Genomic DNA, 17,646 nt, shown 5'->3' with positions numbered 1-17,646 from the left:
CCACTGAGCCAAACCGGTTTCAGCCCAGTTGCAGTTTTAAAATTGTTGTGTGAGTCAGCAGGATAAGTGTTTACCTATGCTGCCATCTTGGTTTCTTCCATTTTCTAAAACTTTTATTGAGCACCTGTGTTCTGGACCAGAGTCACCTTAATTCTACAGTGCTTACTGAGTCTCCGACTCTTTGCCTCTGCAGTTCTGACAATGTTCTCAGAATAGACTAAACAGAGGGTGGGCTTTTGCACATAGTGAAAGATATTTATCGGTTGAGTACACATTGGAGTTGGGGAGTACTTCCCAGGTGTCTTAGTTTTCTTCCTTTGGTTTAAAGTCATGAATGTGGTGCTTTCGGGGGAACCTCATGTTGTAGAACAATCTCTCTGTTCTTCATGATACATAGAGGGAGATGGGATATTGCAGGGCTATTCAGTCTCAAACCTTAGTGAGAGCTTAGTGTGAGACGAGAGACTGCTAAGGACACAGAGATGAATGGGAGGATCCTCAAGGATCTCTGCATTCTTCAAAGATCTGGTGTCAGCTGACTCAAGGTCAATGCATGTCTTCCACTCAAAGGCCAAGCAAGAACTTCGTGCTTAATCTGAAGTCTCCGGATTTACACAATATTCTTTACACAAAAACAATACAGGCACACCAAACAAACAGAAATAAAATAAAGAATTGTTGATTTACATAATACTTTGGCCTTAAAAGTGTTTGTTCAGAAGGTTTGGATTCACTCCAAAGAGTGCTCTCCAGAGTGTCAGAGAACTGTGGGGTTATAAACCCTTGACCCTTCATGCTAGGCTCTACCTGGGGCAGAGCTGCATCCAGATGGGTCCAGTGAACTGTGACTCAAGGGAGCCAACTCTCATCCCCTCCAGTGCCAGACCTTCATACTTAAAGGCAGGGGTGCATCTCAACATTTTTGGATCCACACTCCAGGCAGTGGGGCTGCACACCTATAAAATTGAAAGCAAGCTTGCACAACTGACCCTCACTCTACCCTTTCCAGAGCTCCTTTTCATGTACCATGCACCTCCCTCTTTAGAGACCCATACAAGTAATAGGAGGATGTTTTACTTTTGACAGAAGTCTCTGCTAAGACTCTGTGGAGACACCAGGGGGCATGGGTCTCTGTTCCAGCTCTCACGTTGCAAAAGCAGTGGTGCCCTGGAGCCTGGCAAAGCTGCCCTGCCCTTGCACTTCCTGTTAAAAATTTACTGCAGAGACTCACTGCTGTGAGACTCGGTCTCTGGGACTCTTCGCAAGGATTTCTGTTTCTAGCCCCTGTAGCTCCCAGGTGAGTGAGTGTCAACCAGATTTCATTTCTCTCTTATTGCTTTCTCCCAAACTTCCTGTGATTGTTCCCAACTGGATGGACTCTGAGCAGATATATAGCTTTTAGGATTCACAAGAGTGAAGCACCGATCTCGTGGGCTAAAAGATTTCTCTGCCTCTTGTCCTTGAGCCTTTGTGGTTGAAGGAATGTGTTTATTAAGGAACGAAATCTCAAGTTGCTTCCAAGAAAGTATGAATTTTCCCCTGAGCAGGGTTTGTATGCCCCTTGGCTCCCTGAGGGCTCCTTCCTCCCTTCTTGCTTTCCTCCTTCTCTATCTTGGGAAAGTTTTGTAGCCAGGTGCTGGTGGTCACCCCAGGAAACAGTGACAGGCTGGTTTCTGCAGGGCCAGCAGGTGCCATCCTGCTGCCGCCTCCCAACATGACGGACACTCTCAGATCTTCACAGTAGCTCTCTGCAGACAAGAGTTAAAGCTGAAGGCTGAGTCTGCCCTTGTCTGTCTCTTCTGCTTGCTGGCTTATGTCCAGGCACTTGAGTCTCTGCTTCCTTCACGGAAACCTCTGCTCACTCCCAGTGCCTCTACTTTTCCCTGCTTACCAGTCAGAACTGGGAAACTGTGGACAGTAAGGGATATCCCAGAGCTTGAAACTGGCTTCTTCTCTCCCTCTCTACCCACTGGTCAACCGCCTTTTATGAAATGGTTTCCTCATCTCACTCTGATGTCCCTCACAGACAGCTGGTCTGGGCTCCAGTGTCTAGTCCTTTCCTTAGTCTCCCGAGGGGGGAAGATGTCTCCACCTCCCCACCATCCCCCTCATATAATTCACAGAGGCCTTTGTGGTTACTGGGGTTTACAGCCTCCCTGATGGGGTGTTATGAACCCAGCCTTGGTTCCTGTTAAGCGGACTCTTTCTTCCTTTGGAGTCTGAGTCTGGGTCTGGATTCTGCATGTGTGGCTGGCAGGGGAGAGCAACAGCATGGGGCAGAAGGCCAGGGCTGGGGACAAGACATCTTCATGAAGTGAGAGGGCAGCTGTTAGGCCTTCTTCCCATAGGTCCTTCCTTGCCACCCTCCCAGGTGCCAGGAGATGTTTTCCCAAGTGTGGCCATCCTGTTCCCTTCTTCTCCTCTTTGCCTCTGAGGTATTCAGACACCCTCCCATCTCCAGAGCACCTTTCTTTTTTTTTCTTTTTTAATTTTTATTTATTTCTTTTAAATAAATCTTTATTTTTCAGATTATTACAAATGTGTTCCTCTTCCCTCTCCCCCTCAATTGCTCCTCTCCACCAGGTTCCCACCCTACCCTCTGTCCTTTTCCCATCCCCCATTTTCCTCATCCATAGGTGCCCAGGTTTTGTTCAGGCTCTTCCTGCACCCCCCAGTCCCCTTTTTCCCAAGAATCCTCAGTCCACTCCCCTTCCATATCTCTGATTCTATTATATTCACCAGTTAATGTTGTTCTTCAGATTTTTTAATTCCTTTGGTTTTTAGATTCACTTGTTGATAGTTACGTATTTGTTGTTCATAATTTTTATCTTTATCTTCTTCTTCCTAAAGAACCCCCTTCAGCAATTCATATAATTCTGGTTTGGCGGTGATGAACTCTTTTAGCTTTTTTTTATTTGTGAAGCTCTTTATCTGGCCTTCGATTCTGAGTGATAGCTTTGCTGGGTAAAGTATTTTTGGCTGTAGGTTCTTGCTATTCATCACCTTGAATATTTCTTGCCATTCCCATCTGGCCTGCATGGTTTCTGTTGAGAAATCAATTGACAATCATATGGGTGCTCCTTTATAGGCAACTACCTGCTTTTCTCTTGCTTCTTTTAACCTGTTAACGGGGGAGTTCCCTTTTTATTTTATTTTATTTTATTTATTTATTTATTTTTATTTTTTTTAAATATATTTTATTGATTTTGTACAGAGAGGAAGGGAGAGAGATAGAGAGTCAGAAACATCGATGAGAAAGAGTCATCGATCAGCTGCCTCTTGCACACCCCCCACTGGGGATATGCCCGCAACTAAGGTACATGCCCTTGACCGGAATCGAACCCGGGTCCTTCAGTCCCCAAGCCAAAGCTCTATCCATTGAGCCAAACCGGTTTCGGCGGGAGTTCCCTTTTTAATTATGCAACGTACAACGGGCGCAAACTCTTTCACTAGGACGTATCAGTACGTCATGCCCAGTGGACATAATTTTATATTATTTTTTTTATTTATACTTAATTAAAATAAATGAAATATATATTTTTTTCGTTTATTTATATATAAAGCATAAGGAAAATACAAAATTACAAACAAATAGAAAAGAATACCAACAAAAAAATGGAAACATCGAATTAAAAAATTATAAATTTTACAAACAATTATAAAGATTACAAAAAAATATATACCGTCCCTCTCAGGGCGCAACATATATTTCAAGGATGTATTCATATGTCCTACCCGTTCCCTATAGTGTTTACGTTTGACGTATTTATAGGTCCTGCTCGGTTAACAGGTTAATATTCTCTCTTTGTCTTTTGCTCTTGGAATTTTAATTATGATGTGTCTTGGTGTGGTCCTCTTTGGATTCCTTTGGTTTGGGGTTCTGTGCGCTTCCTGGACTTGTAAGTCTATTTCTTTCCCCAGGTGGGGGAAGTGTTCTGTAACTATTTCTTCCAGTATTCTTTCGGTATTTTGCTCTCTCTCTTCTTCTGGGATCCCCATAATTCTGATGTTGGTTCGCTTGAAATTGTCCCAGAGGTTTCTTACACTATCTTCAACTTTCTGGATTCTCTTATCTTCTTGCTTCTGCAGAGGAGTGTCCTCTGGCTCTTTGTGTTCTAAATCTTTGTCTTGATTCTTGCGATCTTCCAGTTTGTTTTTAGGACTCTGTATAATATTTTTTATTTCAGACAATGTATTCTTTATTTCTAGTTGATCCCTTATTATTTCCAGTTGCTCCCTTTTCATATCCTCATAGGTCTCATTTATTTTATAGGCCTTTTTTAGGATATTCTTGAATAATCTTATAACTGTAGTTTTGAACTCAATGTCCAATCTTTTCTTTTCTTCCATCGCCTTCTTTTGTGTCCTGCCTCTTGTCTGCATTTTAGTTGTTTCCCTGATTTGATGGAGTAGTTTTGTGTGCTAGGTGTTCTGGTAGAGCCCAGTAGCACAGCCTTCCCAGTTACCTGCGGTGAACAGTCTTGGTGTAGTCCTTTGTGGGCTGTGTGTGGAGTCTTGTGGGTAAGCCTTGTTTATTGTTGATATCACTGGGAAGCATTGATCTCCAAGCCAATTGGCTATGAGGATCAGCAGTGTCTCAGCTAGGAGGGCTTCTGTACTCCACTTGGATGGGGCGGGGTCTCGGGGTGGTGCAGACAATCTTTGGTTCCCTGTCAGTCTCGCCTTAGAAAAGTCCTGTTCGTGGAGAGTTTCGGAAGATTGGTTGCAGGCGTGCACGTACCTCTTTGGTAAAGGCGCAGACAAGCTTTGGATTCCGGCCAGTCTCTCCTTAGAGAAAGCCAGCCCCTGGGAGAGCTTCTGTGCTCAGCTTGGATGGGGCAGAGTCTCAGGTTGGTGCAGACAAGCTTTGTTTTCCCGTCGGCTCCTTCCCAAGTCCCGCAGTAATGGCCTCTGGCTTCACACACCTGCGAGAGATCTCTGCCCACTGTCTGACAGTCTGGCCTCTCCCTGACTGGGGCCATCTATCACAGCAATAGGGCGATTCTGTTTTCCTCTTGAACAAGAAAGCCAGCCGCGCGTTAGCTGTCCGCCCTCTCAGGGCAGCACCACAAGTAAGCCAGCAGAGAACTCAGCCGGGCCCGCCCTCTCCCCGCGCAGGGAGTAAGCCAGCACCTTTTCGCGCACACAGTTCTCCATGCCTTCACATTTCCTGAGGTTCAGCGCGCCTTCTCTCTCCTTCCCAGGTGGCAGAGCCTCCTCTCAGCTAGCTGTCGAGTGCTTCAGGGCAATGTCTCCCCTGTTTTCCAGTTTTAAATTCAAATTTGTTGTGGTAGGCTGCATTCAGGTGTCTACCATATGCCACAATCTTGGTTTTCAACCTCCAGATCACCTTTATGCCCCTGAGAGTTTCTGCAGCAGCAGAAACATTCCCTCTTTCTAATCCAAACCTTAGTTTTCTAAGCAGAGCTTAGTTTTCTTAAGAGTGAATTCTGTGCTGAGCCAAGTGAGAAGGGGCCATGCCACAATAGGAGTAGAGCTAAATATTGAAATCACATGTGTCTTGAGTCACAGTGGGTTCTTTGTGAAACTCTCCAGTAGATCAGAGAGACAAGGTTCCACACTTGAGCAGGAAAAGGTGAAGAAGACAGTTCTGGACGATGAGACTGTGACCATAGGAGGCTCCTATTTAGGGCAGATTGATGTGGAAAAGAAGAGAGGAGGGAAAGAGGGCGGAGTGGGATAACCAAGATCAGATGGCTGGGAAAACTATCCTCAGGTCAAGGGATTTCCTGAGCAATGCAATGTCATCTACTAAAAATGGTGTAAGTGTCCCAAAGATCATACATAATGGGGCACGCATCGATCATAAGCACTAAACAAACAAATACTCACTAAATAAGATGAACAGAAAAGACTTGAGGACTCCATGTCAGAGTGCCTGGAGGCTGGTTTGCTAACTTATACCCTATGTTCTTAGAACCTCCTGACTGAACACTGGCCACGTTCTCATTTCACCCTTGCCTACCGCCTGTCTCTGCAAAGCCATGTGGCTGTACCTGGCCATCCTCGTGGGCCTGTGCTACCTTCTGCGCAGGTACCGGGAGACACAGGTGGTGAGCCACCTCCAGGACAAGTATGTCTTCATCACGGGCTGTGACTCGGGCTTCGGGAACCTGCTGGCCAGGCAGCTGGACCTACAAGGCTTGAGAGTGCTGGCTGCATGTCTGACAGAGAAGGGGGCCGAGCAGCTGAGGGGCAAGACGTCAGACAGGCTGGAGACGGTGATCCTGGATGTGACCAGCACAGAGAGCATCGCTGCAGCCACCCAGTGGGTGAAGGAGCGCACGGGGGACAGAGGTATCATACAGGTTTCTCCAGTCTGTTCCTTCTCTCCTGTCACCAGAAGGCCCCTTGCTACCTGGGAAGGTTCCCAACGTGTTTTCTAGGACTTGAGGTCATACTAGCTCTCTTCACCTCACCCAGCATTCCAGCTGAGCCTTCTCAGTCCACTGCCCTCGCCTCTGACTTTGCAGCTCTGTAGTTTGGGGAGAGTCTGTGCTGAGGAGAACCGGTCCCTGCAGAATTCCTGTCTGTGTCTCTGAATGTCTAGATGCTGAGTGAGTGCCCCGGGGAGATCAGGGCCCACTTTCTGGAGGAGGGGTGGAGAAGGGAGCACTAGCCTGAAGCTTAAATGGGTGACTGGGGGGCAGCGCTGGAGCTGGGCTCCTGTTCTCAGCACATTTCCATGTTCTTGTTGGTGAGTCATAATCATCCAATGAGGGAGTTGATATCACCCATTTTCAGGTGACAACACAGATTTCAGGAGGGTCAGAAAGCAAAGTCAGAAATGTAATAGGTGTTCTGTCCTCTCTCTCTCTCTTACTACAATTGTGCCTGTCATGTTAAGGGGGAAGGAAAAAGAGAGTGATTTCATTTATCTAAGAAATTTAAAACACAATCAATATAGAAAATATGGAAAGCACAGGGATAGAGAAAACTCACACCTGATCTCACAACAGAGAAATAATGCTGTTAACATTTTGACATATATTATATTTTGTCCATCGTTTGTATGCTAATCTGTGCATTAATAGAAGATGAGCAATTATACAACATAATGAAATTTCTTCAAAAACATTAATTAAGAAATTTAAAAAATCAATTACAGTTGACATTATATTAGTTTCAGGTGTACAGCTTAGTGGTCAGACATTATATGACTTATAAAGTGATCCCCCAATAAATCTAGTATCTACCTTGTACCATACATAATTATTACAATAATACTAACCTATTATCTATGCTGTACTTTGTTCTCAGTGACTGTTTCATAAGTGCCCTTTGTACTTCTTTTTTTCTCCTTTAACCTTTATTGTTAACAGTATTATATAGGTCCTCCTTTGTCCCCCATGAATCTCTTTCAGCTTGCTCCTGGCCCCCCCTTTACTTTAACCCCAGATTCTCACCACCCCATTGTCTATGTCCACTGGTTATGCATATATCAATACAAGTTCATTTGATCTCTTCCCACCCACCCTGCTCTGCCTTTGTACTTCTTATTTCGATCACAATTTTACCCAATCCCCTACGCCCCTCCCACCTGGCAATCATCTATTTGTTTTTGTATCTATGAGTTTGTTTCTGTCTTGCTTGTTCATTTAGACTCCACATAAAAGTGAAACATATGGTGTTTCTTTTTCTCTATCTGCCTTATTTTACTTCGCTTATATAATACCCTCTAGGTCAATCCTTGTTGTCAAAACTGGTAAGATTTCAATATTTTTTTTTTTATAGCTGAGTAATATTATATATGCACTACTTCTTTATCCAGTTGTCTATTTAAGGCTACTTAGGTTGCTTCCATAACTTGGCTACTGGAAATAATGCTGCAATGAACATAGGGGTGCATATATATTTTCCAATTAGTGTTTTGGATTTAAAAAAATATATATATCCATCAGGGGGACTGCTGGGTTACATGGTAGTTTTATTTTTAATTTTTTGAGGAACCTCTATAGTAGTTTTCATAGTTGGTATACCAATTTGCAATTCCACCAACAGTGCACAAGGTTTCCTTTTTCTTCACATCCTTGCCAACATTTGTTGTTTGTTGATTTTTTAAATATATTTTTATTGCCGAAACTGGTTTGGCTCAGTGGCCAGAGCGTCAGTCTGCAAACTCACAGGTGCCAGGTTTGATTCCGGTCAAGGGCATGTACATTGGCTGTGGACACATCCCCAGGGTGGGGTATGCAGGAGGCAGCTGGTCGATGTTTCTCTCTCAGCGATGTTTCTAGATCTCTATCCCTCTCCCTTCCTCTCTGTAAAAAGATCCATAAAACATATTTTATGTATATATATATATATATATATATATAGAGAGAGAGAGAGAGAGAGAGAGAGATACATATACATATACATATACATATACATATACATATATTATTGATTTCAGAGATGTAGGGAGTGGGAGAGAAAGAACATCAATGATCAAAGAAAATCATTGATAAGCTGCCTCCTGTATGGCCCCCAATAGGGATCAAGCCCACAACCTGGACATGTGCCCTGACAGGGAATCAAACCGTGACCTCCGAGTTCATAGATCGAAGATCAATCTCTGAGCTCCCCTTCTCTCCTCCTGCTGGGCTGTTTGTTGATTTTTTTGATGCTAGCTATTCTGACAGATGTGAGGAAATATTTCACTTTGGTTTTAATTTGTATTTTTCTGATAATTAGTGCTGTTGATCATCTTTTCGTATGTCTATTGGCCAGCTTTATGTCCTCTTTGGAGAAATAGCTATCAGGCCCTTATCCCATTTTTTAATTATATTGTTTGTCTTTTTGGTGTTAAGATGAATTTCTTATATGTTGTAGACATTAACCCCTTACAGAATATATCATGGCAAATATGTCTCCTATTCTGTAGGTTTTCTTTTCGCTTCATTTATGGTTTCCTTTAATGTGCAAAAACTTTTTATTGTGATGTAGTCCCATTTCTTTATTTTTTTCTTTTGTTACCCTTCCCTGAGAAGATATATCCAAAAATTATTTGAAGACCAGTGTCAAAGAGTTTACTGTCTTCTAGGGGTTTTATGGTTTTGAGTCTGACATTTAAATCTTTAATTCATTTATTTTTGTATTGTGTGTAAGAAAGTAGTCTAGTTTAATTTTTGAGCATGTATTTGTTCAGATTTTCCAATACCATTTATTGAAGACAACGTCTTTATTCCATTGTATATTCTTGCTTCCTTTGTCATAGATTGTTTGGCTGATGGGTGTGGGTTTATTTCATGACTCTGTTCTTTTTTTTTTTCTTCAATAGATCTTTATTGCTCAGATCATTACAATTGTTTCTCCTCTCCCCTACCCCCACCCCATAGCTCCCTTCCACCAGGTTCCTGCCACACCCTCCGCCCCTACCTCCCCCACGCTCGCCATTGTCCTCATCCATAGGTTATAGGATTTTAACCCAGTTTCTTTCTGCACCTCCACACCCCTTTCCCCCTGATAATCATCAATCCATTCCCCTTCTTGGCCCCGACTCCATCATATTCACCAATTTATCCTGGTCCTCAGATTTTTTTTTCTTTTTTTGTTGCCAATGCAAAACTAAACCACACACATGTCATTCTCAAAACTCGAATGTCAAGAGCAAAACTCCGGTCATGGTTCTCTATTCTATTCCATTGATCTATGTATCTGTTTTTATGTCAGCGGCAGGCTTTTTTAAAAATTAAATTTATCGGGGTGACATTGGTTAATAAAATTATATAAGTTTCAGATATACAAGTCTACAGTACATCATCTGTATATTGTATTCTGTGTTTACCACTCCAAGTCAAGTCTTCTTCCATCACCAGTTATCCCCTCTTTACTCTCTTCTACCTCCTGCATTTCCCTTTCCTTCTGGCAATCACCATGCTGTAGTCTGTGTCCTTGAGTCTTTTTTTTTTTTTTTTTTTTTTTTTTTTTTTTTTTTCTTTTGCTTAATCCCTTCACCTTCTCACCCAGCTCCCAACCCCCTCCTCTCTGGTGCCTAGCATGTTCTTTTGATTACTATGGTCCTGTAGTATGGTTTGTTATCAGATAGCATGATACTTCCAAAATTGTTCTTCTTTCTCATGATAGTTTTTGCTACTCAGGGCCTTTGTGCTTCCATATAAATTTTAGTACTATTTTTAGTTCTGAGAAAAATGCCAATAGTATTTTGATAGGGATTGTATTGAATCTATAGGTTGGTTTTGGTAGCATGGATGTTTTAACAAGGGTATTTATTGCTATACATTAGTATGGTATATGTTTCTATTTATTTATATCTTCCTCAATTTCTTTCTTCAATAGTTTATAATTTTCTGAGTACAGGTCTTATTTCTTTGATTAAATTGATTCCTAGACTTTTGGTGTGTGTGTGTGTTTTAAAGAAATTTTAAATGAGATTGTTTTCTTAATTTCTCTTTCTGACGGCTCATTATTGGTATATAAAAATGCAACAAAATCCTGTCCTTGTGGCTCAGTTGAGTGAAGCATCATCCCATTCACAAGAAGGTTTCAGGTTCAATCCCTAGACTGGGCAGGTATGGAAGGCAATCAATCAATATGTAATCAATCAATGTTCTCTATCACATTTCTCTCTCCCTCTTTTTCTCTCTCTCCCTTCCCTGTCCGTGTCCTTGTCCCTATCCCTGTCCCTCTCCTTCTCCCTTTCCCTCTCTTTACAATCAATAAGCAAACCTGGCTGGTTTGGCTCAGTGGATAGAGCATTGTCCTGCAGACTGAGGGTTCGGGGTTTGTTTACATCAAGGGCACATGCCCGGGTTGTGGGTTCTATTCCCAGTTAGGCAAGTGCTGGAGGCAGTCCATCAAGGATTCTCTCTGATTATTGATGTTTCTATCTCTCTCTCTCTCACTCTCCCTTCCTCTATGAAACCAATAAAAATATATTTAAAATAACATAAAAACAATAAGAATATACTCAGGTGAGGATTTTGAAAACATGCAACCAGTTTCTGAATATTAGTTTTTTATCATGCTACTTTTACTGAATTCATTTATCAGTTCAGTAGTTTCTTTGTGGACTCTTTAAAGTTCTCGCTCTATAATATCTTGTCATATGCACCCTTTCTAATTTGATGCCTTTTACCTCTTTTCTTGTCTGATTGCTGTAACTAGGACTTCCAAACTGTGTTGAATAGAAGTGGTGAAAGTGGACACTCTTCTTTTGTTCCTGAACTTAACATATTGTGGACCAGGTGTTTTATTGCTAGCTTTACCCAGTGGCCAGATAAATTTCTATTGAATGAATAAAAACAAGTTTTACATAAATGTGAAAGGCACGCTTTAAAATTAAATACCCATTGCATTTTGAAGTTATTTACTACATGTTCTTACAAGCTAATATCTTTTTAAAGTGTGATAGTTTGTAAAACACTGTGTAATATGAAAAGGAACTAAACAAAGCTGGCAAATGTAATGCATTTCTCTTCTCTTACCGTTACTTTAATAGGATATTTCTTTTTAGCTGATGATGGAATTTGCACAGGGATATCCTGCTTCTTTTTGCCTGATAATCTTTGTGGATGATCTATCCAAGGAGGTCTTGTACTTCCAACATCTGATGGATTAGGATTGCTAAATTCTGGATCTGCTCATTTATCTACTTTGGATGAGATCCACTCTGTTGCTACAGTTAAAAGAAAGGCTTTGTATCTTACTTGGCTTTGTGAATTGAGCGCTTGATAAATCCTGAATGACTTGAATAGTCCACAATTATCAGGTAAAACATCACTTTCTTCACCCATTTTGTTGTTTTTCTAAGGATACTCTATGTTGAAAGACATTGGCCAGCAAGCTCAACACCTTGCATATAGTTATTATACTGCACAATGGAAACTGGCTTCCTTATTTCCTCTCCAGTTTGGCGATTTGTCTTTGCTGTTTTACAAGAGGCATCATGGATAGTGGAAATGATTTGAATTTCTCTTTTATCAATAATAAAATGTCACCTTTTCTTCTGAAGGCTATTTCACCTCTTTTAAGCATAGAGGCTTCATCTTTCAAACATTTTGGCAAGCCTCTATTTGTTCCAATTGTTCCACAAACTCTTGTTTTATGTAGTAATAAAGCTTATGCAATTGAAAGGCTATTGTAAGAGTTATCTTGATGTATGTGATGGCCCCATTCCAGATATGGCTGAAGTAGTGACAGAATCGAGTCATTCAATTTTTTCCCTTCACCTGTGTAAATTTCCATATTGCCAATATACCCAGTCTTGCTCTCACATACCATTCTTACAGGTAAACCATGTTTAATAATTTCAGCTGGGTTGTAAGTTCCAAACAGAAGATGAGACCTCCAGGGATCATGCCTTCGTGTAATGATAATTCTCCCATAGGTTGATATATTGTTGGAAACTTACAAATAAAGTGGTCGAGTACAGGTTGAATTTTAAATAGGCTGGATGAAGATTTAGTCATGTTGGCATTGTCGTTGAAATGCCAATAAGTCCAGATTTGTTGAAAACTGTTTCGACTCATTGTCTGAGGAAACATTGGAACAGCTAGAACTGGATCTGTAGACCAATATTCTTTCCAAGTATTCTTTCCAGTATGCCCCATTAGCACTATAAGTCCTAAAAATGTTTTCCTATCTGTTGGAGTAACAGAGACCACTTTATTGCTTTTGAAGTTTCGTGCTTCCCTAAATTTTGGTTATAATTATGTTTGATTGATGATAAAATAATTCAAACAGATCACTGTCAGAAATCAAGTTGGTGACTTCAATTATGTTCTTAGAATGAGACAGTATAACTGGAACCCCAGAATTACCTTCAATTTTTTCCAAATTAGATTGAAAGTTCTATTTTGACCAATCATTATCTCAGTAAACAAGATGCAAATTACACTCAAAATCATGTGTGGAATTGTTCAAATTTTCAGGTTCCAAATCACTTGAAATTACTATTTTTGCTTTTTTGAAGGAATAACCATATCACTGCCACTGTCAAAACTTTCATCACTTTCACTTGGAATATCTGATAAATTGTCAGCAAATATATCCAAAATTTTATCATGTTTTTCATCACTATCCATGGTCACTGAGCACTTTAAAAATATCAAATTATTATATAAAAAGTTATTTTTATTACTAATGACAACAGACTAATCAGTTTTCATTCCTTTTGTAATTTTTAACTTCAGTTAATGCATTTTCCATTACTGTCTTTCTCTAAGTGACAACAATGAAAATCTGAGAATTCTTGTGATTGGCCATAAGCCTTAGAACAGAAAAATGAGAATTCTCATGATCTGTCTGCAATGTGTTAGGGAAAACTGTCCCTTATCTTTTTGTCATTTATACAAAGTGGTTTTGTTCCTCTCTTCCTCTCCATTCTTCATTCTCTCTCTGTCTCTGTCTCCCCCTTTCCCTCATGGGGACAGCACTGATGTGTGAAACTCAAACATGGCTCTGTGTGATCCACACTGTGGACTCACTTGATTTCCTCAGCATCAGTCCTGTCTCATCAAATCTCTGCCAGGCAGGGGACTGGGCACTAGGAATAAACCAGGAGGAAGGCTGACTCTGTCACCACAGCTCACAGGGTCTGCCCTGCCCCAAACCCTGCAGACAGCATGTAGTTCTCTGTTCTACCTGCTCCCCATGTCTCCTCCTCTTGCTCTCCTCACTCAGTTGGAAGGTGAATTGAAAGCACAGGTGTGTCCTCACTGCAAGGTCTCAGTACAGTCTTCCTCTCTCCCCTCTGTGTGCCCAGGTCTCTGGGGCCTGGTGAATAATGCTGGCATCTCTGTGCCCTCGGCACCCAATGAGTGGCTGACCAAACAAGACTTCGTAAAGATACTCAACGTGAACCTGCTGGGGGTGATCGAGGTGACCCTGAGTCTGCTGCCCGTGGTGAGGAAGGCAAAGGGCCGAGTGGTCAATGTTTCCAGCGTCTACGGTCGTGTGGCCTTCATTGGTGGAGGCTACTGCATCTCTAAGTATGGCATCGAGGCCTTCTCAGACTCCCTCAGGTATTGGACAGGGACAGGGGCCCTCCCCTGGTTCTTCTGCTTCTGGGGGAGCCTTTTCCAAGGGTTTGATTTCACACAGCCTCAGAGGCTCTTCCTTCCAGATCCTTCTCTCTTGCTTTTTGCCAGGCATTCATTGGGAACCACTTTTTTTATCTTCTGAAGGTCTAGATGGGCCTCAGGGCAATGGAGTTGATTCAAACCGTCCCTGCCCACAGTCATAAAGCATCTGAGGCAGAATTGGAACTGATCTGAGGGTCCTGTTGTCAGTGAAGGCCCAGGGAAGCACTTTCTTCAGGGAGCTTCTTCATCACATCAGCAGTAGAGACTGCACTGGCTGCAGAGCTGAGGATTTGGGGTTGTGAGACCACAGGCAGAGAGAGCGTCTTAGAGGACATAAGCCTAGAGGTTGATCTTGGTGGGGAAGAATAGGCAGGGAATTGAAGAACATGGGAAAGATAAAAGGGCACAGCCCAGTTTTTTATTTCATGTGGCAGAAATACAAGGGGATAGAATTAAGTGGTGTCTTTCAGCAGAATTGGTAGGATTTAGAGTTATAAGCCAATGTTTGCAAATACTCATAAAAATACTCAAGTTCTACCCGCCCCCCATGTCACCTCCTCATACTGTCCTCACTCAGTTGGAAGATGAATTGGAATACTAGTAGGCAATACTATCATCATAAATTTTCTCCTCCTGTCTGCTGCACTTCACAACTCTCCCCACTTTTGAGCCTAATCTACTGCAATCTTATATTGGTGTTTTATTGGGTTGGGGTTTTTTTCAGATGATGTTTTCTTTTATAAGACCTCTGAAGTCTTTGCCTCTCTGTTGGTTTGCCTTGCAGGAGGGAGCTCTCCCACTTTGGGGTGAAAGTGGCTATCATTGAGCCCGGTTTCTTCAAGACTTTTGTGACCAATACTTCGGAGCTTACTAGAAACATCCAAGAGGCCTGGGATAAGGCCAGCCCAGAGGTCAAGGAGGCCTATGGGGAGATGTTTCTGGCACACAGTGAGTGAGCTTTGTGGTTTATGTGGATAGAAACAAACCACTTTCCTGAAATCTAGATTCATAGTTAGTACCACCTTAGTCTCAGGTCCAGCCTCTGTGCTCTGTCTCACCCACAAACACGGGACCTTTAATTCTATCTCCGTGGTCCCATGTTGTCAACTGGCAACCTAAGGAAGGGATCCAGGATTGTTAGATGTGGCACCACTGTCTTATGTGACCTTCTCATTTTGTTGAGGATGAAACTAAAGCCAGAGAGAAAAGACACCGGTGGACTCCTGGTTAACAAATATGAGAGCAGCTGGCTTTCAGGCACTTAGATTTCTAGTGTCTGTGGAGGCAGACCTTCAGTTGTGTGTTCCACATGTTCCTAGGAATAAAGCCAGAGGCCAATGAGAGTGAAACAGTTGTGCCTGAGGGAGGAGGGAGGCACCCTCTAAAGAATTTAGTTCGATTCAATGTAGGGGACCAGGAAGTCTAGAAACTCATTCTGTAAGTTGATCTTCATGGTTGGAGTTGGGAATACATCTGGATCCTTTCTCATTCTGGACAGGCCTGAAAGGATTTGGATCATTGGATAAAATGTGCTCACAGGATCTGTCCTTGGTGACCAACTGCATGGAACATGCTCTGACCGCCTGCCATCCCCGCACCCGATACTCACCTGGCTGGGATGCCAAGCTCATCTACCTTCCCATGAGCTACATGCCCACCTTCCTGGTGGATGCCATTGTCAAATGGAGTAACCCAAGACCTGCTAAGGCCATGTGACCCGGGATTGTGGTGCATAGTAGGGGGAATTGGATACTGTGTGATGGAGAAGATGCATCTGTAAAGAGAAGTATGGTGCATTATTGTTCATTCTCAAATACTATTATTAAAGTAAAATTAAATAATTGATTCAAAGGATATACATTTCTTTAAAGCCAGGGAAGGTTTCTAAGCAGGACAGGCACTAATGTTGCAGAACCTTGTTCTTTCCAATATTCCTAATACTCTGCCAGCCCTTCACGATCCACCATCACTGAAAACCCTGTGTTATTGTCATAATTAGCTAGTTATCAATATAAGGAAGGAAGCAAACGGGAATCAAATAAGAAGCTTAATAATGAAACATTAAGCTGAATAAACGGAAGCTGAAGCAGATATTAGGACAGCATTCCAATGAGTTTGCAGGGAAGCTATAGCATCAACACTCATTCACACACTCCAGAGGACTGCCACTGAGGATACCTAATCTCCAAAGCTGACAGGAAAATCACCACTAGGTGCTGCCCTGCACACCCACACTGGATTCCCAGAGGAAAGAGGAGGGGAAATTCCTCTGCTGGGCACGTGAGCAGTAGAAACCAGATGACGTAACAGAATTTTTGGGCACGTGCAATAAAAGTTGTTAGCACAGGAGGGAGGTGTTTTCTTCTGAGCTTGCTCAGTGAGAGCCAGGGTGATGCCAGAGGGGCAGAGCCTAGCCTGGGAAAAACTGGGAAGGTGATCAGATTGGCTAGAAGGAGTGGAACCCCAGTGGGTCCAGGAAAGGGCTTGGTTAGGAGGAGCCCCTCCCCCTCTGTTCCCCCCCCTCACACACACACAAAGCCGGGAAGAATTAGAAAGTTAATTGGATGGACTGAATGACATCTTGTTCTTTACTGTGAACCAAGAAAATATGGAGAATTAACAGCCCTGTGACTGTTGCTTCTATACTAGTGGTTCTCAACCTTCCTAATGTCTCGATCCTTTAATATAGTTCCTCATGTTGTGGTAGCCCCCAACCATAAAATTATCTTCATTGCTATTTCGTAACTGTAATTTTGCTACTGTTATGAATCATAATGTAAATATATGCTATGCAGGATGTCTTAGGCGACGCCTGTGAAAGGTTTGTTCGACCCCCAAAGGGGTTGCAACCCACAGGTTGAGAACCGCTGTTCTAGACCCTGCCCGCCCTCTATGTCCCTGAGGGTGTACTAGTCTTAATGCGCTTAACCCCAAATAAAATCTTGCCTTCACATTTATGTATTTACTAGAGGCCAGATGCACAAAATTTGTGCAAGGGGCTCGCCCTTCACAGCCCTGGCGAGGTCCAGAAGGCCGTCTGGAAGGATGTCTGGTCTAATGAGCATATTATACTTTTATTATTATAGATTTTTTTCCATCACATTTAATCTTCTCCACACGTGTGCCTTTTGAAACTCTTTTCTCTCAACAGCACAAATGCACCTGTTTTCAGCAGTAACACCTGCCCCTGCCAATGAGGTCTGTGGGTCTGTCTTACAATCCTTGCAGTGTCTGCCCCGTCTCTTTCAGAGAAGTTTCCTGCAAGCTGAGTGGGCTTGGGGCTTGGGAGGATGGGGCAATAATGGCCTTTGGAAGGGTGAGAGGAAACAGTGACACTCCCTGGAGCCAAGGGTGCAGTCAACACTAGTTGTGGCAAGAGCATCCTCATCTTTTCCCAAAGCCTGCCCTGAGCATTCACTCCAGGGTGAACCTTGGAATTTCCTGGCATAGAAGGTGGCCTTGACTTCCTGAGCAGATATTGCCTTGGGATTGATGCAGGTTGTTTCAAAGCTAGTCTCTTTGTATACAATGCAGGCCTGTCTCTATTTAACCCTAGTCCTGAAATTTCAAGTGTATCTTTCCTAACCAGGGTGTGGAA

The 17,646-nt window shown here is 42.5% G+C and overlaps 1 protein-coding gene across 2 annotated transcripts; it reads left to right on the top strand.

Annotated features, from left to right (window-relative positions):
• The first annotated feature begins 1,147 nt into the window (after window positions 1-1,147).
• LOC118728247 (retinol dehydrogenase 16) lies at window positions 1,148-15,894 on the top strand. Of its 2 annotated transcripts, XM_036454555.2 has the most exons (5): window positions 1,148-1,297; window positions 5,939-6,318; window positions 13,730-13,988; window positions 14,833-14,996; window positions 15,547-15,894. In XM_036454555.2, exons 2-5 carry the CDS (start codon window positions 6,006-6,008, stop codon window positions 15,762-15,764), a joined length of 954 nt encoding a protein of 317 aa, XP_036310448.1. In that variant the 5' UTR covers window positions 1,148-1,297; window positions 5,939-6,005; the 3' UTR covers window positions 15,765-15,894. The 2 variants fall into 2 exon arrangements, with proteins under 2 accessions (XP_036310448.1, XP_036310449.1); XM_036454556.2 differs by lacking the exons at window positions 1,148-1,297; window positions 13,730-13,988 and having other exon boundaries at window positions 6,049-6,318.
• Window positions 15,895-17,646: the final 1,752 nt, after the last annotated feature.

The sequence above is a fragment of the Pipistrellus kuhlii genome, unplaced genomic scaffold (assembly GCF_014108245.1).
Source record: "Pipistrellus kuhlii isolate mPipKuh1 unplaced genomic scaffold, mPipKuh1.p scaffold_m20_p_3, whole genome shotgun sequence".
NCBI classification, from domain to species: Eukaryota; Metazoa; Chordata; class Mammalia; order Chiroptera; family Vespertilionidae; genus Pipistrellus; species Pipistrellus kuhlii.
The sequence above is the reverse complement of the archived record's forward strand: the minus strand, read 5'-3'. Positions and strand labels throughout refer to the sequence as shown.